The 22,258-nt window shown below is 57.4% G+C and overlaps 3 protein-coding genes across 6 annotated transcripts; 2 read left to right on the top strand and 1 right to left on the bottom strand.

Moving 5' to 3' along the window:
* Positions 1-589: 589 nt before the first annotated feature.
* On the top strand, positions 590-8,517 carry LOC133151410 (axin-1-like). Of its 3 annotated transcripts, none has more exons than XM_061274406.1 (13): positions 590-840; positions 2,184-2,829; positions 3,056-3,249; positions 3,320-3,472; positions 3,631-3,765; positions 3,880-3,976; positions 4,057-4,194; positions 4,266-4,629; positions 4,842-5,022; positions 5,120-5,290; positions 5,583-5,861; positions 5,956-6,108; positions 6,503-8,517. In XM_061274406.1, exons 2-13 carry the CDS (start codon positions 2,254-2,256, stop codon positions 6,627-6,629), a joined length of 2,568 nt encoding a protein of 855 aa, XP_061130390.1. In that variant the 5' UTR covers positions 590-840; positions 2,184-2,253; the 3' UTR covers positions 6,630-8,517. The 3 variants fall into 3 exon arrangements, with proteins under 3 accessions (XP_061130390.1, XP_061130389.1, XP_061130388.1); XM_061274405.1 differs by having other exon boundaries at positions 5,117-5,290; positions 5,959-6,108; XM_061274404.1 differs by having other exon boundaries at positions 591-840; positions 5,117-5,290.
* Positions 8,518-8,629: 112 nt separating this feature from the next.
* On the top strand, positions 8,630-18,979 carry LOC133151408 (general transcription factor 3C polypeptide 1). Of its 2 annotated transcripts, XM_061274401.1 has the most exons (38): positions 8,630-9,126; positions 9,358-9,537; positions 9,610-9,786; positions 9,921-10,064; positions 10,133-10,229; positions 10,326-10,449; positions 10,535-10,723; positions 10,875-10,990; positions 11,175-11,227; positions 11,315-11,607; positions 11,737-11,867; positions 11,942-12,048; positions 12,120-12,273; positions 12,354-12,460; positions 12,623-12,753; positions 12,852-13,112; positions 13,182-13,327; positions 13,394-13,491; positions 13,566-13,662; positions 13,757-13,940; positions 14,016-14,115; positions 14,335-14,470; positions 14,541-14,622; positions 14,724-14,785; positions 14,906-15,014; positions 15,101-15,243; positions 15,314-15,456; positions 15,542-15,626; positions 15,691-15,803; positions 15,883-15,942; positions 16,030-16,123; positions 16,282-16,454; positions 16,545-16,886; positions 16,964-17,109; positions 17,173-17,510; positions 17,600-17,943; positions 18,109-18,298; positions 18,379-18,979. In XM_061274401.1, exons 1-38 carry the CDS (start codon positions 8,906-8,908, stop codon positions 18,571-18,573), a joined length of 5,865 nt encoding a protein of 1,954 aa, XP_061130385.1. In that variant the 5' UTR covers positions 8,630-8,905; the 3' UTR covers positions 18,574-18,979. The 2 variants fall into 2 exon arrangements, with proteins under 2 accessions (XP_061130385.1, XP_061130384.1); XM_061274400.1 differs by having other exon boundaries at positions 16,282-16,886.
* ufl1 (UFM1-specific ligase 1) lies at positions 18,835-21,791 on the bottom strand. The gene has a single exon (XM_061274407.1). It carries the CDS (start codon positions 21,789-21,791, stop codon positions 19,437-19,439), a length of 2,355 nt encoding a protein of 784 aa, XP_061130391.1. The 3' UTR covers positions 18,835-19,436.
* Positions 21,792-22,258: the final 467 nt, after the last annotated feature.

The following is a 22,258-nucleotide window of genomic DNA, read 5'->3' as shown; positions in this document are numbered from 1 at the left end:
GACCGACATTTTACCGCTTCATCGACCATCGTTGACAACGAGGTTCTTTTTTTCCCTTTTGTCGCGTAGACACAGGGGTTGTTATTATTATTATTATTAGCAGCATAGGCTTCTGTATTTATGAAAAGTTGAAGCCCTCCAAATTAGACGACATGAAATGGATCATATGTTCAGATGGAAAATCTACAAAATAAAAGATATCAAATGCAACGCTAACATAAAAAATATGATATCATTTACTGCTTTGATTGAGGTACATTCACTTCAAATGCTTTCAATTTGAAAACAAATATGACTTCATCAATGAAAGAAATCCAAAAATCGTTTTTGAACGATCACAAATCGGAAAAAAATGACAAATCTGAATCCTGGAGAGCATCCCTGGCAATGAAAGAACCTTTAAGTCGTGCCTAAGTCCAATTGTCAAGTACGAACTAACAAATACCGACACGAGAAATGTTCCGTTCGACGGATGGCCACTCTGGCGTGCGCGTGCACTAAGGCGCACAATCACGCGCGCGTCTCTCTCTCTCTCTCTCTCTCTCTCTCTCTCTCTCTCTCTCTCTCTCTCTCTCTCTCTCTCTCTCTCTCTCTCTCTCTCTCTCTCTCTCTCTCTCTCTCCCTCGCTCGCTCATCATTGCTTGCCGTGGAGCCTTTCGGCCACCATGGGGAGTTTAAGTTGAAGGGGAGGGAGGGGTCCAAAGACGTCGTCTTCATTTCTTGTTTCTTTTCCCCCAACATTGACGCCAATGAAGTCTTCCTTATGCCGCCTTGCGGAGCACGCACTCGGTGGCAGTCTCCCCAATGCGGCACGACACGGGGAACAGCCTCTCAGAGACGGTAAGACTTTTTCTGTGCGCGCGCGCGCGTGTGTGAAGCAGAAAAACACCGTGTGTGTGTGTGCGTGCGTGGAGGGGGGGGGGGGGGGGGGGGTCTCTTGGAGCTCATGCTAACTAGCATGCTAAAGTAGCTAACGAGCCAGCAGCTCGAGTGGAAAACGTGCTGCTCCGCTCTTTTTTGTTTTGTGTTCTTTCTTGTTCATGTCGCGGGCCACTTTGGGGAACCAACATTGTTTTTCTCCTCGATTAAAATGAGAGGCCGAGCAAGTGGCGGAGGAGGGGGGGGTTTGCTTTTTCATTCTCATTCAGGCCGTTTTATGTAGTTGTGGAGTTTGTTGCTGTGCTCCCCCCATACCACACCATACTACACCGCAACGCAGCGCAGCGCAGCACAGTACAGCACCCCATCCCCAGGCCAAGCCAGGCCGGGCCGGGCCGGGCCATCCCATCCAATCCATCCCTCCCCCAGGCCGCCCAGCGAGCGCCCCTCTCGCCAGGCCCAAGATGAATGAGCTTGTCACTTCAAAGGCAGGCTTGGCACACTGTTGGTGGGCACGGCTTCAAGGCTAGTTAGCCACCTAGCACTAGCTTGTTAGCACCTTCGCCTAACTTAGTCGCTCGCAGCGTCTTGGGGTTGCGATCAACGGGGCTCTCTCGAGAAGTGGACTTTTGCTGACTTTTGTGTCTTTGACGCGGCATATTCGAACGTTAATCGGCGGCGTCAAACTTTTGCTATCTGTCACCACCGGATAGAATGCGAGATCGTGCTGGCTGTTGTTTGTTTAGCAAGGCTAGCAGCATTCCGGCTATTCTTGTATGCATTGTGCCATGTTGTGTTTGTTTCACACGGCACGGTAGCCGGCTGCCTGCCTGCCCGCCCGCCTGCCTGCTTGCCCGCCTGATTGACAATTTACAAGACTGCCAGTGCGCTTTAAGGAGGTTTCCAAGTGTCACTTTCCCCAAGACAAATATTAAGAAAGTTACAACCAAATCTGGTGATCAACATCTTAATGTACAGTCAATCGGAATGGAGATCTTCTTCACAATTTTTACAGTTGTCCCAAGTTAACTTTCATTGTCATTTTTAGGGGTGTGACCCGAGACGATTTGTTCCGGTTTCCAATACGATAGATAGATCACGGTGATAAAAGCTGATTTGACACGTGTCTCGAGTTGTCTCCATGTGAAACGATTCATTTGATGAAATCAAATCAACATTGTTGTGGTTTGCTTACAAGCCTTGTTGTTATCCTCTGCTCAGCTCAAAAGGTTGTCAAGGGGAAAGCTTGAAGAAGAGATGGGACGAAATGATTCCTTTTGTGACACCGACGGCTCTTTTTGCAGGGTGAATCGTTTGTCCGCAAAATCATCGCTGCCGGGGCGAGCGTGACCTCTGCCGTGCGCAACCGCAGACATGAGCGTCGTCAGGGACTTGCACGGGATCGGCTTCAGAGGAGGCGGGGTGCTGGCCCATTTCACGGAGGATGCGCCGCGGCCGCCCGTCCCCGGCGAGGAGGGCTCTGACGTGGAGGCGCCCGCCCAGTCGCCGGCCGCCCGTCCCGGCGCGGCTGCCCAAACGCCCGGCTTTCCTCTCCCGCCGTCGGCCAAGACGGCCGACTCGTCCTCGGCGACGCCCCGCCGGCCCGACCTGGACCTGGGCTACGAACCGGAGGGCTCGGCCTCGCCCACGCCGCCCTACCTGAAGTGGGCCGAGTCGCTGCACTCGCTGCTGGACGACCAGGAAGGCATCCAGCTCTTCCGCAACTTTCTGTGCCAGGAAAGCTGCGCCGACCTGCTGGACTTCTGGTTCGCCTGCTCCGGCTTCCGCAAGACCAGCCCGGAGAAGCGGGCCAAGCTGGCCAAGGCCATCTACAGGAAGTACATTGTGGACGGCGCCGCCATCGTCTCCCGGCAGATCAAGCCGGCCACCAAGAGCTTCATTCGAGACTGCGTGGGGAAGCCGCATCCCGACCCCGCCATGTTTGAACAGGCACGTTTTCCGAGTCGGCGCAATTGCGTGTTTGACCGGGCTCGGTCGTGTCGCCGCTGTCCTTTGTCAGTGAGTCGTGGGCCGTTTGACGCATGCGTTTGTTTGTTTGTTTGTTTGTTTGTTTGTTTGTTTGCACATCGGCCTTCCTTTTCTCCCCGCTTTGCGTTGGACGCCCACTCGCAAATGTTTACGTACGACTCCCTCCGTTGTCGGTCTCGCTCGGCAGGCCCAGACGGAGATCCAGGCCGCCATGGAAGAGAACACCTACCCTCTGTTCCTCAAGTCGGACCTGTACCTGGAGTACACGCGCACGGGCGGCGAGAGCCCCAAGCTCAACCCCGGCGAGCGGAGCCCGTCGTCAGAGCCCGCCAAGCCCGCGCCAGGCTGCCTGCCCACCCTGGCGGAAGACGAGGAGTGGAGGTGAGCACCTTCTCCAGGCGCCTGCTTTCAACCAAAGGAAAATCATCACCAAAAATGGGACTTGTTGAAGATGCGGAGGCGGGCAGAGGGAAGCGGAGCGAGACAAAGAGCAGTGCGGGGGGGGGGACACGCCGGCAGGAAGGCTGACCCGCAGCCTGCTCATGCAGAGCGCTCCGCACAGGACCTCCACCGGCAGGCAGCGGCAAGACCCCAGCGAGTACAGGTGGGTCTCCCAAGCGGAGCGAGCCGAACCCACGAAGGCTGCGCTCGGCAGCGCCCCGGACGGACCCTGTCGGCTGGCTGGCCGGCCGCCGCCGCCGCCGTCTTTTTTGCTTGAATTGATGGGCTTCTTGCTAATTCGTGCGGTTTTCTCTGTTGCAGACCCTGGAGAGAGCCGGTGAACCCGTACTACGCCAACATGGGTTACGCCCGCGCCCCCGCCACCAGCGCCAACGACAGCGAGCAGCAGAGCATGTCGAGCGACGCCGACACCATGTCGCTGACCGACAGCAGCGTGTAAGTCGGTGGCTTAGGGTTAGGGTCAGGGTTAGGGCCCGCTTCCCGTCGCCACCCGTGTCAAATGACTTGCCTTGCCCCCTTTCCCTCTCTCTCTTTCTCTCGTGCGTGCAGAGATGGCGTTCCTCCGTACCGATATCGCAAGCAGCATCGCAAGGAGATGCATGAAAGTGCCAAAGCTAACGGACGTGTGCCCCTACCTCATATACCCGTGAGTAGATGCTCTCAGCCTTCTCTCCAAAAACATCCAAAGGAGAGAAAAGACCGCCAATTGTGCGCGCCGCCACACAGCGCACGTATCGCATGCCAAAGGACATCCACGTCGAGCCCGAAAGGTTTGCGGCAGAGCTCATCCGGAGGCTGGACATGGTTCTCCGGGAGCGGGAGGCCGAGGAGCGACTGGAAGAGAGGCTGAAGCGAGTGCGACTGGTGAGCCTGCGCTAACCAGGGCGCCGTCGCTCGAGCCCCTCGCCGTTGCTAACCGACGTCAACACGCACAGGAAGAAGAAGGCGACGACGACGCCGACGTCGGCACCTCCGTGCCGTCGCACGGCATTTTGCTCCCGCTCCCTTCGTCCTTCCCGCCGCTCTACGGCGCCCACTACTCTGAGAACGCGGCGGCGTCTGTCGCCGCCTACGGCGGCCTGGCCTCCATGGGGGATGCGCACGACGACGACCCGGAGTCCATCTTGGACGAGCACGTGCAGCGGGTCATGAAGACGCCGGGCTGCCAGTCGCCCGGCGCCACCAACGCGGCCTCGGGAGGCCGACACACGCCGCCCAAATCGTCACGGTCGCCCGACGGGGGCATCGGCCCGCCGCACCGGGCGGTGGGGCACGGGCTGCCTGCCGCCGGGGTGAAAGGTGAGCGGCTGCAGGCTCAAACCCAACAGAAGCCTCTCTCCGTCACGAGATACAATTGCTTTTCGCACCGGGGGGGGGGGGGTTAGGGTTAGGGTTAGGGGGGGGCGGCTGAACTGTCGCTGGACCCGCTTGCTAATCATTGGAAGTCGTTTCTTTTGTTTGATTGTCACATCATGTGCTAAAAAGCCACCACGGTTCTGGCTCGGTGTCAGGTGCGCATCATCACAAGCAGCTGTACCATCACCGAGCACGAGAAGGCCCCGAAGAGGCAGCGGCCTCCCGCTCGCAGCCCAACTTCCCTTGGACCGGCGAGCCGGCCCTCCAGTACGCCGCCCGCAGCCGCAACTACGCCGACGGCGCCGGAGCCAGCACCCTGGACGCAATGGGCTACAAGTAAGAGCTTCGTCCGTGCGGGCCGGGACCCTCGCCTCTTTCCGGCCTCGCCCCACCGACCGACCGGGCTGGCTGGCCACGCCTTGTTTTGCAGCAGTAAAGGAAGCACGCTGTCGAGGCGAGGCAAGAAGCCGTCGGACACCTCGGGCAAAGTCGACGACGGCCGCGGCGGGATGGACGCGCAGGTGCCCCTGGAGGACCTGGAGAGGAACCAGAAGATCCTCCAGTGGATGATGGAGGGCGACAAGCAGAGAAAAAGCTCCCACGGGTGAGCCCCGTCCTGCCCCACCCCGCAAACATGACAACACAAATCCAGGTGCGCAGTGGATCCCCAAAAGGAGAAAGTAGAGGCCAAGAGCTTTGCTGTCACAGGAAAGTTGGAGAGATATGCTAGAAGGCGTAAGTCCAAGACAATTGGATTTGTGCTTGCTAGTACATAGCACAAAGATGGCAAACACTGATCACGCAAGTAACGCGCCGAGATGACCGGAAAGATTGCTTTGGTTGACTCCGTCCTGACCGACGGACCAGATGAGCTGATGGTCTGCGCCTCTTTGCAGCGGCAGCGCCGGCAGCTCCCGGCGGACGGGGGGCAGCAGCGAGTCGCCGCGCCCCGCCTCGGTGGAGCGCCCCGGGGCCGTCCATCCCTGGGTGTCGGCCCAGCTGCGCAACAACCCCTCCTCGCCCTCGGCGGCCCAGGCGCAGCCCTCCCACCCCTTCGTCCAGGACCCCGCCATGCCGCCCAACTCTGCGCCCAACCCGCTCACGCAGCTGGAGGAGGCCCGGCGGCGACTGGAGGAGGAGAGGCGGAGGGCGGCCATGCAGCAAGCCAAGCTCAGGTGGGCCTCCAGGCGGGCGTGCGTGCGTGCATGGGGCGTGCATGGGGCGTGCATGGGGCGTGCGGCGGCTGACGCACCTTTCCACCCACCGCAGCAGGCACAAGTCTGGCAAGCGGCAAGTGTGCGACAACATGACGGTGGCCTACTACTTCTGCGGCGAGCCCATCCCGTACCGGACCTCCGTCAAGGGCCGGGTGGTGACCTTGGGCCAGTTCAAGGAGCTGCTCACCAAAAAGGGCCACTACAGGTGAGGTGGAACGAGGGGCAACTCCAATATACGTGGCGGATGGCTTTCCTAAATTGCGACGCTCATCTGGTAGGAACGACAAGTTCTTTTGGAACGGGAATCTCTCCCCCTTTTTTTTTTTTTCTTTAACAAAGGAATATCTCTTAAATTTGCCTCTTTAGCACAGCACCTTATAAATGTCATTGTTCTCACGAGAACATTTTCTTCCTTTTTTTCCTCGTATGTCGCTTCCGGGAAACATTGTTATCAAATGAGATGATTTTCCTTTAAAAACGGTGCCACCAATCGTAAAAGTGACAAAGTACACTGGACAAAAGTTGTCTTTGTGCTTTGGGTGTCTCTGCCAGCGTCCGTCTCAAGACTGAAAATGAAGTGGCATTGAATTTTCCTCTAGGTTTTACTTCAAGAAGGTGAGCGACGAGTTCGATTGCGGCGTGGTGTTTGAGGAGGTGCGCGACGAAGAAGCCGTCCTGCCCATCTTCGAGGAGAAGATCATCGGCAAGGTGGAGAAGGTGGACTGAAAAGTCGGGCGGGAAAACACCACGGCACGTGGAGATAGAAGGGATGGACAAAGTGAAGTTTTGTCACCTTTGTCGAAAATGGCCGCCGCCCTGGACAAATTGGCAGCGGATGATGTCATCTCGCCGACCGTCACTAACCATGCTGCCACTTCAACAAATACCTTCGACCCTTGAACCTGCAGCTCGATTCACAGCGGAACCGAGGGAAAGAAGTACGCAAGTCATGCGGGACGTCGCCCGGCCGGGCCCGGCCTGGCCGGGGGGCGGTCAAGTTCTCCGCACAACCAAAGCTACGTTTTTTTTGTTGCGTTGTGTTCAAATTGATCTATGAATTGTGTATGTACAAGGTATGGTACTATCCGTGCAGCCTAGTTCGGACATATCTCCTTGCGTTAATGCCCCGCCCTCCGTTTCGACCGAATTCTGTTGATTTCTGCCACCCCTGGCCTGATTTTGTTCGCCTTTGTCCAATCCAGCCAAAGAACGCAATGCTGCGCAGGTTCCCGTTAACCGCCAGGAGTCGGAAAGATCCGTGTGGCTGGCAGGATGTCGATTGGGGGAAATGTATTTGACAAAAAGTAAAACCAGAAACGGCAGAGCTCCGACTCTCATCTCAAATTCCCGTTATCCGGTCGCGTCGACGGCAGCAAACGAGTTGCGGTCGGTGGCTTCGAAACGTCCGCCTCTAACGACAGAAAAGATTTCTTTTTAGTTTAAAATAACTCATCCGAATCCCGCATGGAATTGCGGCCAAAGGTCGCATCCGGGCCGGCTCGTGTGCCTTTTAGTGCTGTAAATAGTAACCTAGCTAATTTGGGTTTGATTCCGAGCTCCAGGACCTATGAAAAAAGTGCCACGAATAGTCCAAAAACATGGTACATGCTTTTAAGACATGTTCTGCCTACTAGCTACACTTAAGACAAGCGTGCGCATCCAAATTTCTTCATGGAAAAAAACCCCGATTTGGACAAACCGTTGTTTAAGATCTTATTCGACTCAATGTTGAGAAAGGATGACAATGTCCAATTCAAATCATGTACAGTATGTTCTACATTTTTTGTAAGTGAATGAAATGTATTGTCATTGCAAATTTTTTATAGACACGCTTTCAAAACATTGCATGCCTACTTTTAAACGTGTAGGAAGAATAATTGGATGCTATTTTACAGACAGCAACTATATTTGCTATATTACCTTGAGTCAGATGAAAGGTGCAGATCGCAGGTTAGACTATTTCCTTTGTTTTATTTAACTATTAAATAGTTCAAATTTGGGCCCCCGCAGAAAATTGGATCAATTGGTTTAGCCATGTAAAGTTGCCCGTCATTGAAGGCAGCAAATTTGTTCGAATGTAAAACCGAATTTGGGAAGTTGAATGTATTATTATTATTATTATTATTCATCGACTGTGTGCGTGTCATGGTTAGCATTTTAAAAAAAAAAAGTACATTCGAATGTGTGGACCTCTGGGAAAAGTCGGCGTCCCACCCAAACTGACGTCAACTTATGCCTTTATAAATGTTTAAAAATGATTTGTTTATGAAAAAATAATTTTAATACTAAGCATGTTCTGTACTTGTAACTGCCTTGCTAGTGGATTTTTTTTTTTTTAAACACTAGCTAACATCTCGTCCTTTGTTTCTGAAAACCAGTGCCTTTTTATCCTGTCTTTATTTTTGTCGATAGAAAACCCCGATTAATTTCCCACTGCTTAATTAGTTTGGCTTCAAATGTGCCCAGCTCACTCGTCGCTCTCATCCGGTTTTCTGTAAATATGTACATGATCATTTCATCCACGCGCCACAGCAAGATGTCACTGTGCCGGTTCCACTTGTACATTTCTTTTCAAAAAAGGTACTTCCTAAATAAAGATGTTGGCGAAATGGTAGTCTTGCTCCATAGTCACAAGTGACAAACAGGGAAGAAAGAGGTTGTGCTCAAGTAGTGAGCCAATTTCATCCATAGGGGTCGCTCTAAAAAGAGCACGGAAGAAGACGCAGCTCCCAGCCAAGAAGCGGCGCTGGCCTCGGGCTCCATCTTGCGGCGGAATCGTCGTGGTTTGCAACTGGACACGCAAGCCATGGGCGCGAGCTCCAACTGGACACGAAAGAGCGTTTGTTGAAGACAAGTCTATTCCAAACGGAGCGGTGAACATTTCTTTTTATTTCCAAATCGCGTCCAGGTGTTAGGAGCACACGCTCTTCGTACTGCGGAAGATAACATGCTAGCTAGCTAGTGAGCGGAGCTGAGCTGAGCTGAGCGCCAAGTCACTAGCCATGGATCCGCTGGACATGGTGGAGGATGAAGTGGCCTTGGAGGGACTGGACGGCATCACTATCCCTGCTTTGTGGATACGACTCGGGGATAGGAAGCCCGAGTTCCCACTCCAGCTGGACGACGGCACCAAGGAGCTCGTCTGGAGGTCGCTGGTGGCCAACAGCGAGCTGACGTTCTACCTGCTGCCCGCCGAGAGGAACGATGTGATGCTGAACGACAGGTGCGTGCGTGCCTTCACTGAGCTACGCTAAACTAACGTCATAAAGGTCCACCAAAGCGATGTTTCCAATCGACTAACTCAACTCTTGAGTTTCCCATCCCTCCCACTGGGGTCCAACTCACTTTCCCAGCTTTCTTCTTCTTACACTCACGGAAGGATTCTTGTTTTAGCCTCTGCAGCGCCGGTTTCAAGTCTGGTCGACAAAGTGCTAATGAGACAGATGTATGTCAGGTTCAAGATGTCCCACGAGGAGAACGGCGATGAAGACGGCCAAGACGTGTACCCGCTGTGCATCATCCACAACGACAAGGACGGCTTCCAGGGCTCGTGCGCCACCTTCCATCAAAGGACCGACGTCACGGCGCGCCTGCGTTCTCCGTCACCCATCGGCCTGGAAGAGGTTTTGAAAAGGTAACGAGTGAGCGACTGTCATGTCGGCTTGCCGTGGGTCCGAGGCGTCACCCGTCGCTCACCCCGCCGCAGGTACGGCAGGAAGCTGGTGGCGGTGGCGTCGCAGCGGCGCCGTTTTCGCGCGCTCATCGGCAGCGAGAGCGACCCCGACATCAAACTGATGGACGAGTCCTACTGCATGCTGGAGCGAGTGGGACGGGCACGGTGGCAGGGGGAGCTGCAGAGTGACCTGCACAAGTCCTCTCTCAAGTACGCACTTCCTTGGTTCCTATGTTGAAACAGTCCGAATGCGCGTCAAAGCCATTTCTTCTTTCTTGGATTTGGACAATTTGGATGTACGCACAAATCGAGCTGGCGCAAATGCCACGTGTCGTCTTTGTCAGGGTGGACTCGCGCAAGTTGTTCTACATCAGGAAGCCTCTGGTCCGCCATCGCCTGGTGTGCCCCCAGGCCTGCACCAAACGCCTCAAGTCGGGACAGTGGCAAAGCTCCATCCTCCTCTTGCTCAATCGCTTCCACGTCGTCAGGTCTGATTCGGTCGCATCTCGACTCGAGGACGTCAAAACCAACAACTGCTCTGTGGCGTCCATTTCAGGAGGTCCAAGTACGATATGCTTATGGAGTACGTGTCCAACTTACTCCAGAAGATGCCGCAGCAGCTGGCTGCTTTGGTCACCATCCGAGAGCACATGGTGGGGCGGGCGGCATGGCAGGCGGCAGGGCGGGCCATGTCCACTTTGTTTGGATGGCATGTTTTCAATGTTCACGCTTCCAAATGGCGTCCGTAGGAGCTGCCGGAGGTGATATGCAAGCATGTCTTTCGCTACATGCGAGATGCCAATCTGGTGGAATACTGTAGCCTGCCTCTGGAGGACTTGGACCAAGAGAGAAAACCCGCGCGCACCAGAAAAGGTCGAATGAAATGAAACAAAAAGAGAATGGAAGCAAGTATGATGAAAGCATCCTTTTGAGATTGAATTCAAAAAAATCTTTTCAGGCAATAAAGTCAAAGTGCGCTGCCTGAAGCTCATCAAGCCGTACGCGGGCAAGGCGGTGAGCGGCGCCGCCGCCGACGAGTGGAAGGCGGACGACGACGATGACGACGACGAGGGCGACAAGAGGCGAGCGCTGCCCCCCGTGGGCCGGACCATGGAGACGGATTTCTTGTCGCAGGCGTACAAGCTGGGTGTGTTGGCGAGCGCGTTGCCGTTGGTGGTCGCTGGCCGCCGTTGGTGGTCGCTGGCCGCCGTTGGTCGTCGCCGGCCGCCGCCGCCGCTGGCCGCCGCCGCTGGCCGCCGCCGCTGGCCGCCGTCTGATTTTGTCGCTTGGCCACGCAGTTGTATCAAGCAGCACCAAGGGAATCTCTCAGTCGGGCATCGCGTCCAGGATGAACATTGGCAAGCTGGAGGCTCGCATGGTCTGGAGGAAGTTGGAGCGAGACGGCGTGGTCAAGGTAAGAAGACACTTGGAAAGGAGGGGCCTCCCTGTCTCTCTCTCTCCCTCCCTCCCTCCGTCCGTCCGTCCGTCCGTCCAGCAGCCTTGCACTTGCACTTTGAAGAAGCTCAATAAGTCAAGCGCGTGGACTTTTTGGGAAAGGAGTTCCCGTTTCCTCACGTCGCAATCCTTTCACCTTGCAGGGCTTCATGGTGGACGAAGGCCGCCAGAGGTTCACCAAGTTCATCGGCCACAGGTACACTCGGCGGCGGCGGCCACGAATGCCGGAGCTCGCCGCTACGCTACGCTGGGCTTCCGCTACCTTTGTCCTCCTCCTCGCTAGGAGCGTGTGCGGCAGTGACGACCTGCGGCTCCTCTCCAAAGAGAAGCAACGCAAAGCAAAGCTTTTCCACTCCTCGGCCCCGCCCCGTTCGGCCGCCGGCAAGCGACGATGCAAAACTCCCAAGAAGAGCAGAGCGGCCGGCGAACGGGCAGAAGAGGAAGGCCGTGACGCCGCTTTGGATTTGCCGGTCGGGACCGAACCCACAGCAAAGCCCGCGGAGAGTTCCGAGCGGGCCGTCGCCCAAGCCGCTCTGACTCCAGAGCTGGCGGACGCGGAGCCCGTCAGCGCCTCAGGTCAGGGCGGGGCAACAAGTGGCGTCTCGGCCGTTGGGGCTAGCCACCAGTGATTGATTTCTTTCTTTCCTTCCTTCCTTTCCTCTTCATTCTTTCTTCCTGCATCCTTCCTTCCTTCCTTCCTTCCAGAGGAAGCTTCAGTCGAGGAGAAAGAGGAGGAAGAAGGAGCTTTGCCTCCACGCCAGGAGCAGGAGGAGGAGGAGGAAGAAGGGACGCCATCAAAGGACGGCGAACTGGTGGATCCCAGTGACCAGCAGCTGGTCTGTCTCCTTTTTTCTTCCTCTCCAATGGCGAGCGACGCCGAAGCTAACCGAACCAAACGTCTCTAACCCAGTTCGCCAAGCGCAACCGCAGGTCCACCGAAACCTACCGCATGCTCCGGAGGAAGAACCTCATCATCGAGGCCGTGCACAAGCTCAAAGTCATCGACGGCCTTTACCCGTCAGTCCCCGAGGTCGGCGTTTTAGCCGGCAACCGTGACCGCCATCCGTCTCCTCTCCCTCTCTGGCCAGCCTGCAGAAGCTGATCAACGACGAAGAGAAGCTGCAGGGTCTCCCCACCAAGTGCTGCAAGAAGACCACGGCGCGTCTCGTCCAGACACTGTGCAGAGAAGGACTGCTCAAGACGTTCACCACCACCGTCATCCAGGACAGCAGCAGCAGGAAGGTGGCTGGCCCAGGCACCGGCAACAGCAGCGCCCGCCCGCCCGCGCTAACGTGCCGTCTGTAACGTCTGCGTCCTTCCAGCTCGACCTGTACGTGCATCCGTCCGTCCAGCCCGACGACGAGCTGGTGAGAGCGAGCATCGATCAGGCCCGCTTCAAAATCACCAGCTCCGTCCTTCCTGCCGCATGGTAAGGGCGAGCGAGCGGGCGGGCGGGCGGGCGAGCGGGCGGGCGGGCGAGCGGGCGGGCGAGCGGGCGGGCGAGCGGGCGGGCGAGCGAGCGCCGCCCAAGTGGTGTCCGCCTCCCCGCCGCCCAAGTGGTGCCCGCTTCTCACTTGCTCCGTGGTTGCAGCCGGCAGGCGCCGGTTGACAAAGAGCGGTCCCCCAAAGCCCAAACGCAGGAGACCAGTAAGAATTTCAGGAGCCTTGCCGAGATCAAGGAGGAACACTCGGCAGGGGACAAAGTGTTCAAGCCCACGATAGGTGAGTGAATTGATTGATGGATGGATTGATGGATTGATTGATCTTCTATAAAATGGACCAGGATGCATTGGCACAACTTTGCTTTGTTCCCGCATCAGTTCGAGGACTGGGCAAGACTCTGGGCTTCCAGCCCAAGATGCACCGCCTGCGTGTTTTGCACTCCTTCCTCTGGTACGTCATCTACGACCACCCCCTGGGGCCCAGACCCCCCTGGATGGCGGGCGCTCCCGAGGTGGTCGTCCAAGAGCCGCCGGAAAAAACGGACGAGCGCGTCGTCACCCTCAAGGACCTGGACGCCGCCTTGTCCGAGGACGAGGCGGTGACGGAAATTCCCAGTCACGCCAGTTGTGAGATCAAAGGTGAGAGACCATTGTCTGTCTCTCTCTCTCTCTCTCTCTGTGGGCCGTCCGTCAGCCTTGGCTCATCAGTTTACAGCGAGGAGGATTCGTGGAAGAGGTTCGTCCCGCCCGTTCGCAGGCACTGCGATCGGGGCAGCGGCTGGGTGATCGTGGGGGACCTGCTGCTCTGCCTGCCGCTCTCCATCTACGTCCAGCTCATCCAGATCAACTACCAGGTGAGCAAATAAAGTCTCATCCCAAGCAAAGCGACGTGCGTCCACATGCGTGTGGCGGGTGGGCAGGTGGACGGCCTGGAGGAGTACTTGAACGACCCGGTCAAGCAACACCATCTGATTCAGCAGCTGCCCCTAGCCATGAGGAAAAAGCTCTTTTTCAGACGGTCAGCGGAGCCCGCCGTGGCGCCCGGCGTAGCCCGCCCGTGCCGAGTCCCATTGTGCTCTCCAACCCTCCCAGGAGATACGTCTACGCCTTCTTTGAGAACCTCCAGCGCTTGGTCTGCATGGGCCTGCTGCACTTGGCTCCCGTGGAGAAGCTGAAGGAGAAAGACATGGTGAGCGTGGGGGGGAGGAGACCTTTGTTTCCCGGGTCGGCTCGGCTCGACTCCTAACGGGCCTCACCGCTGCGCCGGCAAATGTGGCGGGCAGCTCTTTTGCTACCTGAAGCGCCACGCCACCATCGTGGACACCATGAACGCCGAGGCGCACTACTGGCTGGCGAAGGAGCCCGCCGACAAACCCTTTGACAGACGTCGCTACACTTTCAGCAGCGGCGACGACGTGGACACGTACTGGTTTGACCTTATGAGCATCTGCCTCAACACGCCTCTGGGTGGGTGGCACCGCCGCCGCCGCACACAGCGCCACCTCGTGGATGCCCAGTGTTGCAATTGCCCTTCCTTTTCAGGCTGCATTCGGCCCAAGCGCGCCACCACGGCTGACGATGAGACGGCGCCGTCCTTTGTGAACGATCGGACCCTCTTTCTGGCCTTGGCTTCCTTGCTCAAGTAGGTTCCACGCACGTGTCTGCTTCGTTCTCTTGAGTTTCAAAGTCTTAAGCCAAACAAACCGCGAGTACAACAATGACCAACGGAGTTCATGACAGCTCAGAAGAGATAAGAGCAATGTGAAAAGGAAAGTTGAGACAGTTGTTTTGGGTGGGTGGGAGGAAAAAGCACAAGTCATTGCCAAAAGCCATTTGATGAGCCATTGTCCCAAATGGACAGGGGCAGCAACGCCGTGTGCGACGACGGCACCACGCCCGGCGACGGCAGAGGCGCCGGCGGTCTGGCCTCCGAGTTCTTTGCTCATCTCAAGCGCAACTGGCTGTGGACCAACAGCCTGCTGTCCTGTAACAGAAGGGTACGTCTGCCTCCCGTCTGGCAGGGAGGGCCATTGCTAAGCCGCTTTTTGCCTTGGCGTGCCTTTGCAGCGCCCCGCCGGATCCGACAACAGCAAATTGCGTCTGATGAGCCTGCTGAGTAAAGAAGCGCTGCGGGCGGCGCTGAAAGCCGGTGAGTGAGTGAGTGAGTGAGTGAGTGAGTTGGCCGTCGCCGGACCTCTCCAGGCATCCATCCCTCCCTCCCGCTCTCTCACTGGCTCCTCTTTTCCACAGGAGCGTCTTCGCCTCGCTTCCTGACCGCCAAGAAGTCGGCGGTGACGCAAGAAACCGTAGAGGTGAGTGAGGAGCTTTACTGGTGGTAACAAAATGCTTTTCAAAATTTTGAGGGAGGGGCAGATGGTTTTCAAGCAAGCCCCATCAGGGAAAGCCTTTGTCACTGGCGTCTTTGCCGGCAGGTGGCCGTCGAGCCGTCGTCCAGGAACCGGGAGGTGGTCGGAGGCAAGGGGCGCAAGAGGAAGAGAGCCAAAAAGGAAGTTGTCAAAATTCCTCGCAAGAAGAAAAAAGGTGTGCTGAGTGAGCGCCAGGACAAGAAAGCACAAAGGGGAAATCAACAAAGATGTTGTTTGCTCGCTCGCTCGCACGCTTTGTAGAGCCCAAGAAGCGCATCCCCGCTCACGACGAGGCCGACCACCGCGCGCTGAAAAAGATGACCAGGCGGCGAGTCATCTGGGCGGTGCAGGAGGACTCTCTGCTCATGCTCTGCGCCGTGGCCTCGCATCTGCTCAACACCAAAGTAGGCACAATGTGCTCTTTTTGTGGCTTTTGCCACTCATCTTCTGCCTGCCTGCCTGCCTGCCTTTCAGTTGCGGAGGACCTTTGTGGCCCACTGCTTGGTGCGCGACCTTCTCCAGAGCGAGTTTCAGATCTCCGAGGACAAGACCTCGCTCGCCGTCGGGCGGCGCACTCGCTACATCCTCAAGAATCCGCAGACCTTCCTCAACTACAGGTTCCCATGATCCTTCCTTCTGAAGAAAGAAAAAAGAAAGTCACAAATACAAGCTCAAATGATTGGGTCCGATTCCGCTGCACAGGATCTGCCTGGCTGAAATCTATCAGGACAAAGACCTGCTGAAGCAGCTGCAGGACAACAAGCCCGCCGATCCCAATAACGCCGAGGTAACGACACCTCGACCCGTCCTTCGCCGATTGGCCCCAACGGCCCCTTTGTCACGGTCCTCAGGACTGCGCCAAAGCCTTCGGCCAGTACGTGGAGCTCCTCCGCCAAAAGTTCAGCTCGGTCCTCAGCGCCGACGACGCCCGATTGCCCGAAAGCAAAAGCCAAGTCTTCTCGTTGTGAGTGAGGAAAGCCCAAGGAGGCGCGGGCGGCAAGCAGGAACCTGTCCTTTTCCTTCTTTTCTTTTTTGCCCCTCAGGTCCAAAGTGTGCACAATCGCCACGGACAAGCAGGTTCCCTGCAGGGACACCCTGACCTGGTAGGCGTCCCGTCCCGTCCCGTCTTTCCCTCCCTCCTTCAGTCCACTGACGGACGGCAAACAAGCTTGCTTCTGCCACTCTTGCAGCACCAAGGACATCCAGACCTTAGTGCTGTTCAACCTGATCCAGAGCACGCTGGCCATGACCAACCATCAAATGAAGGAGTCCAGATCCTTTCAGGTGCTCCTGCAATGTGCTGAAAAGGCCTCTTGACAGGTGTCATTTTTGCCGTGGCTTGCGCTTGGCCCCCTAATGCTGTCTGTCTGTCTCCCGTCTGTCTCCCGTCTGTCTCCCGTCTGTCTCCTGTCTGTCTGTCTGGCCGGCCGGCCGGCCGTCAGACGTTCCACGTTTACAGCCGCTACCCGCAGGACCTTCTGTGCCAGGTGTTTGTTCAGTGCCGTAAACGTCACATGGTCAACCGTCGGCGCGTGTGCCACACGGCAGGACCCAAGAAGAACCGAGCGCTGCCCATCCTGCCCATGTCCTTCCAGCTCTCGCAGTCCTACTTCAGGTATCCTCTTTCAACAAGTAGGACCAAAAGGTTCTCAGGCTGTCGTCAACTGCTGCTGCTGCTGCTGCTGCTGCTTCTTTTCCCCGGCAGGTTGTTTTCCTGGCGTTTTCCTCACACCCTCTGCAGCGACTCCTTCGACTTCCTCAAGACCTTAGCGGACAACGGCACGGGCGACGACGGGCCGCCCGTCTCCTTCCGTCTGGAGAGGAAAAACCGCACAGCGGCCAAGGGCGAGGACGAGCCGGAAGGAGAGCCGCTCCCGGGCCACGGTCCCGAAGGTTCCCCCACGACGCGCTTCTCTCTGGACTCTCCCGGAGGAGCGTGCGTGGTGTCGCTCGCCCTCATGACTTTGGGACTCCTGTCCGTGCACGTGTCTGTCCCCAACAAGATGGTTGTGGTGGACAGCGACCTGGTGGATAACGACTTTAAAAGGTATGGCCGCAGCCTGACGCGAGAGCTAGCTAGCAACGTGATCGCCTCTGGCCACTTTTCCTTCGTGTGACCCTCAGCACGGCCTCTTTGGAGGACGAAGACGACGAGGACGAAGTGGCCGGCGCCGTGGCGTGCGAGGGCCAAAAGCCGTTGCGGGTCAGCGCTTACCGGGCTTCGCACACAAAGTACCTGTTGATGAAAGGCTTTTTTGTTCCCGGCATCGGTACGTTAACGGGAAGGAAGGAGAATGAAAGTCGCTGTCAATAACCAACGCGCGGCTCGGCAGTGCAACTCCGCAACCTGAACACCAGCGACAACATCGTGGTGGAGTCGTGCGTGGTCAGGATGCGGCTACGGCAAACGCCCCTCGGCGCCTTGCTGAGCCACCACGGCGCCGCTTTGGACTTGTCCCGATCGGGCCCGTCCCTGCTGCCGTCCGTCCTCACCCGCTGCGTGGGCGAGGGGGCGCCCGCTCCGGCCCGGCGTGCCGACTACTCGCCAGAGGACTGGCGAGCCCGCGCCCAGCTGAGCCGGCGCCTGGACGCGGCGGGGGAAATCGGCGTGGACCAGGCCGACCTTCTCCGGGAGCTCGCTCACCTCCCGAGCCTGGAGCGCTACCTGGAGGTAAGTCCCCCGGCGTCACCGTCTGTCCCCTCGGCACGTCCCGCACGCAACGCACACTTGAGTATTTTGCTTTGCGCCTTTTCTGGCAGGATTTACAGGAGGACGGTCAGGCGGTCAGGGTGGGCGCTTACGGCTTTCGCTGGGTGCTGAGCCGCCACGCCGCGCCCTGGATCCTTACCATCCAGCCCAGAACCGGGCCCCACACGCAGGCCGCCCCCGGCGACGATCCCTTCCTTCGCAAGAGGCCAGGTGAGATGGAAGGGGAGCCGCCGGCCAAAAAGATGGCGGCCACGGACGAGGGGAGAGGCCAGAAGAACCAGGAGGCGAAGCGGCGAGCCCAGGACTCTGCGGACGAGGAGCAGTGGCGTGGCGCCGAGGATGAGAAGAAAGACGGAGAAGGCGCTTTGCCGCAACAGGTCGACGACCTCGACGGGTACGTTTCCCTTTTTTGGAACGAGAATGCATCGTTTGAGAATTGATTGAAGCTAAAAGTAGTCAGTCAGTCATTCGACAAGGATGGAGTTGAAATCTTGGCTCCCAAGCGCCATGACGTGGCGCCGTCCCGACCTTGACGTCTTTTCTGTGTGGGCTGGCAAAGCGGCGAGAGCGTGAGCTTCGCCAGCCGTCCGTGGCGCCTGGTGGACGGCACGCTGAACCGTCAGGTGTGCAAAGGCATGCTGGAGGCCGTCCTCTTCCACATCATGTCCCGTCCCGGCATCACTCTGCAAAGGCTGCTGTCCTACTACGAAGCGGTCCTGCAGCCCGTGGTGGCGCTGGAGCTGCTCCAGGTGAAAGCCTTTTCCGGCCGGCGCTCTCCGGTCCCCGGCCGGCCAGCTCGCCGCTCACGCCGCCTTCTCCTCTCCCGCAGTCGCTGGTGGAGCTGGGCTGCGTGGTCGAGCGCACGCTGGTCAAGAGAGGCAAGCCGGCGCTGTTCGGGCCCCCCCCGGTGACGACGGAGAGGCAAGAATGCATTTTCTACGAGCCCACCGTCGACTGCGTCCTCAGACTGGCTCGGGTGCTGCCCAACGAACACCACTGGAACTATTGCAAGAAGCAGCCTTGACGGGCCGGGCCAATCGCCTTCTTTGGGTCGCCCTTGGATTTACATTCAATCAAATTCGAGAAGGCTTCGAACTCCCGGTCCTCGGCCTTGCTTGCCTTTTGCGCAGAATAGTCAGACAATTCATTCCCAAACAAATGCAAGTCTGTACTTAGAATTGAGCTATTTTTTTTCTTTTAAAATACAAAACAAAAAAACAATATCATGAACATTAACTTATTTACTGCTTACTAATTTGTGTACTACTTTCTTTGCTCAGTTACCAAAATTCCCATGTGAATGAAATGGTTTTTGTCAAAAAGTACACAACAGCTTTTTTTTTTCTTTTTCTTTTTCTTTGCTCGGTTTTATTCACACCAAATGGTGACATTTTCAAGCCATCTTTTCAATAAATGACAAACTTGCTGCATTTTCCACTCCTTCACCGGCACTGGTCACTGTATTTTCGTCCACTGGGTGCCCGAATGCAAACAACTCTTGTCGATGGCATCTCGGTCCAATTGTGAATGTTTTCCATCCAAAGCACTTGTGCTTGCTTTGAGAGTCAAAAACAAAACAATTGCAGCAGCTTGACAAAAAAAAAAAAAAAAGCTCTCAAAGACACCTGCTGGCTGGCTGGCTGGCTGACCTTGGCTGGCTGGCTGGCTGGCTGGCTGACCTTGGCTGGCTGGCTGGCTGGCTGGCCGGCCGCTATTCAACTTGCAACTTCAATCAATGAAAACAACTTTGTCCGTTCTGTCATTGTTTGGAGTTCCCTCCCGGCCGGCCGGCCTGCGGACAGCAGACGTTGGGGGAGCCGTGGTCGCACCGGACGCCCGAGCGGCCGCTCCGCTCCGCTTCCAAAAGGCGTCCCCGCCCGAGCGGCGTCATTCATTGTTGGAAAGCACCAGCTCCTTGACTTGCGGAGTCAGATCCTCCAAGCGGGCCTGGTCATCGGCCTCCAAGGGGGCCCGGTCCGGGTCGTCGCCCGCTCGTCCTTGACTCCGGCCGGTCAGCTGCTTCACCACCAGGCTCTGATAGAGGGTGAGCAGGGCGTGCTTCTCCGGGGGGATGCGGCCCGCCAGGACCTGGACGATTTGAGGCACGCAGCGGCCCGGAGCGTGCAGGATGCAGTGCGTGCTGTCCTGGAAGAGCAGCGCGCCCGTCAGGTGGAGGACCAGGGCGGGGTCCCGGGCCTCTTCCAGCTGCTCGGCCAGAGTGCGGCGATGCAGCAGGAAGGCCGCTCGCTCTTTTTTCTTGTCGGCCTTCTTGAGCAGGAAGCCGCACGCCTCCGCCGCGCTCTCCAAGTTGTCCAGAAAGTCCGCCGTGCTTTTCGCGCTCAGGCTGTTGTGCAGCTTCATCAGGGGCGCTTTGCTCTCGTCCGACACTTTGGACAAAATCTTGGCGCGGAGCTCGGCGCTCATGGCGGCGGGCTCCTCCACGGACATCATCAGGTCGGCGGCCAGGAAGTTGACCAGGATGTTGGCGGCGCGGCTGCCCACGCTTTTGAGGACGTGCTTGGCGACCAGCGCCTGGGTTTCCTCGGAGAACAACTTGGCGCCTTTGTCAAAGAGCCTGACGTTGTTGTACAGGTTGGTGAGCTCCTCCTGCAGATCCTTGACGGACTTCCTGTTGGCGCCCGGCGCCAGCGGGCAGGCGCTGGACGCCGCCAAGTGCCGCAGCGCTTCCTGGTAGCGTTTGCTCAAAGGCCGCACCAATTGCTGGGCCAGCTCGGGCAGGATTTCTTGCGGAAAGTCGCCGCCGCCGCCGCCGCCGCTCAGGCGCTCCTCCAGCGCCGCTTCGATTTGCCCCGGCGTCATGAAGGGGGCTTCCTCCTGCTTCTTGGGAGGAGCCGGGCTTTCATCCTCGTCTTCCTCTCGCTTGCCTTTCTTCTTGGTTTTCCGGGTTCGGATCTCTCTGGCGTTGCCCCCTCCGCCCGCTTTGGCTGGCTCCGCCGCCGCGCCTTTGCCCTTGCGCTCCACCTCCCGCTTGTCCTTTTTGCTCGCTCCGCTGGCGTTTTCGGCAAGGGCGGCTCGCTTGGCATCCTCTTCGGTGATCAGCAGGACGGGGTTCCTCTTGAACTCCTTCTGGGCCCGCTCCTGGACGGAGCGGTCGAAGAGAGCGAGGCACTCGCCGATCCATTTTTGGCTGACCACGACCGTGCCCGCCAGGAGCACGGCGGCCGCTTGCACGCCGGCGTTCCTCATGGCCTGCTCGATGACGGCCGCCGCGTCCTCGTCCGACAGGCAGCTGGGCAGGACGCCTCGCATGTCGCTCCAGGTGGCCGAGTGGACGGCCTCCTCGGCCTCGGCCTCCGCCTGCTCCACCAGAGCCTGGCTCACGCAGGCGGCGCCCAGAAAAAGGAGCTTGCGGTCCTTGAAGCGCTTCTTGATGTGGCCGACGGGCTCGGGGATGCCCAGACGGCTCAACGAATCAAACTCCAAGTAGCCGTTCTGTTGGAGGAAAGCGTCCACCCAATCATTCTGCGTTTTGGAGTAGATTTCGGGGATGTAGACGGCGTTGTCCTGCCGCCCTCCCACAACGGTTCCTCTCAGGCGTCCGCTGGTCAAAAGCTCCTCCAGGACGCCGTTCAGGAGATGCTCCTGGAGGCCAAAGGCGCCGAGCAAGCCGCTGACGGGCGTCGGCCGGGTGATGGCGCTGAACAGCCCTCTTATCTTGGCCGTGTGGCGGGCCACATAGGCGGGCGTGAAGATGACGCCCCGACTGTACAGGTCCAATTCCCCTTGGATGACTTTCCCGATGCGCTTGGCGAGCTCGTCGTGAAGGAAATCCCCCGGTAGGTCGTAGCTCTTGCAAAGCTCCGAAATGCCGATCAAGCCCGCTTCTTGGAGTCGATCGTTGACTTCCTCGGCCACGCGGTTCAGGTAGGTGTCATCGATAAGTTGTCCGAGCACCAGCTGGACACTTCTGTCGGACTTGGCAATGTCACTCGCTCGAGTTTCGACGTCGACCCAATTGACGTTGATCATCTGCTGGAGCTCCAAAATGTTCACCCGGCCTCCGTGGCGCTCAAGCTCCTCTCGGATTTCTCTGCTGATCTGCGCTGGGGTGACGTACTCTTTGCCGTCGATCGTGTGCACCACCTCCACTTTCTTGTCTTGGAGAAGTCTCGCAATGATTTCGATGCAATCCCTCTCCGACAAGCGCAGCGCAGTATCGGCAAACTGAGCTCTCTGGAAATCAGCTGCAAGACGTCGAATTTCTTCCCATTCGCTTGCCATGATTGCGCCCGTTCACTCGCCAAGAGAAAAAGGAGACAAGTACACGTCACCCCGGCCCTAGGGCCCAGACAGGGAAGCAACGGATGCTGATTCGCAGAGCGAGATGGTAGCCTGTGAGAGGAGGGCCGGACAAAACAAAAACAAAAGACATCCACAACGCAAATAGTTACACTCGTCTCCTTGGCCACGCGTGGACCACATGCGTCCGTCCGCTGGTGCTTGAAAAGCAAAAGAAAGACTGAAGAGCGTCCGTCTTCTCCCAAATGTCGACAGGCGGAAACGTGATGGCTACAGTGCCGAGGCGCTGCCGATTATGGCGCACATTCAAGAACAGCATTTCTTGCCCTTGCATCCGTAACAATGACTTGCCTAGTCTTTTCTTTTCTAAGCTTTTCAACCATTGAAAACGTAACCTGTATGTTGAATCCGCTTCCTGTATGACATCTTTTTCTTCATGAATACGATGT

The sequence above is a fragment of the Syngnathus typhle genome, linkage group LG3 (genome assembly GCF_033458585.1).
Source record: "Syngnathus typhle isolate RoL2023-S1 ecotype Sweden linkage group LG3, RoL_Styp_1.0, whole genome shotgun sequence".
Lineage (NCBI taxonomy): Eukaryota > Metazoa > Chordata > Actinopteri > Syngnathiformes > Syngnathidae > Syngnathus > Syngnathus typhle.
Note: the sequence above shows the minus strand (reverse complement) of the source record. Positions and strands in the feature narration are given on the sequence as shown.

What these genes read in the sequence shown, in the direction of transcription:
- LOC133151410 (XM_061274404.1), top strand. Translation starts at nt 2,254, where the DNA reads ATGAGCGTCGTCAGGGACTTGCACGGGATCGGCTTCAGAGGAGGCGGG. An exon ending in TGCCCCTACCTCATATACCC is followed by an intron (nt 3,977 to 4,056) that starts GTGAGTAGATGC and finishes GCCGCCACACAG; the next exon opens with CGCACGTATCGCATGCCAAA. An exon ending in GCCTGCCGCCGGGGTGAAAG is followed by an intron (nt 4,630 to 4,841) that starts GTGAGCGGCTGC and finishes GCTCGGTGTCAG; the next exon opens with GTGCGCATCATCACAAGCAG.
- ufl1 (XM_061274407.1), bottom strand. Translation starts at nt 21,791, where the DNA reads ATGGCAAGCGAATGGGAAGAAATTCGACGTCTTGCAGCTGATTTCCAG.
- LOC133151408 (XM_061274400.1), top strand. Translation starts at nt 8,906, where the DNA reads ATGGATCCGCTGGACATGGTGGAGGATGAAGTGGCCTTGGAGGGACTG. An exon ending in CTGCACAAGTCCTCTCTCAA is followed by an intron (nt 9,787 to 9,920) that starts GTACGCACTTCC and finishes CGTCTTTGTCAG; the next exon opens with GGTGGACTCGCGCAAGTTGT. An exon ending in TGCTGTCCTGTAACAGAAGG is followed by an intron (nt 14,471 to 14,540) that starts GTACGTCTGCCT and finishes GTGCCTTTGCAG; the next exon opens with CGCCCCGCCGGATCCGACAA.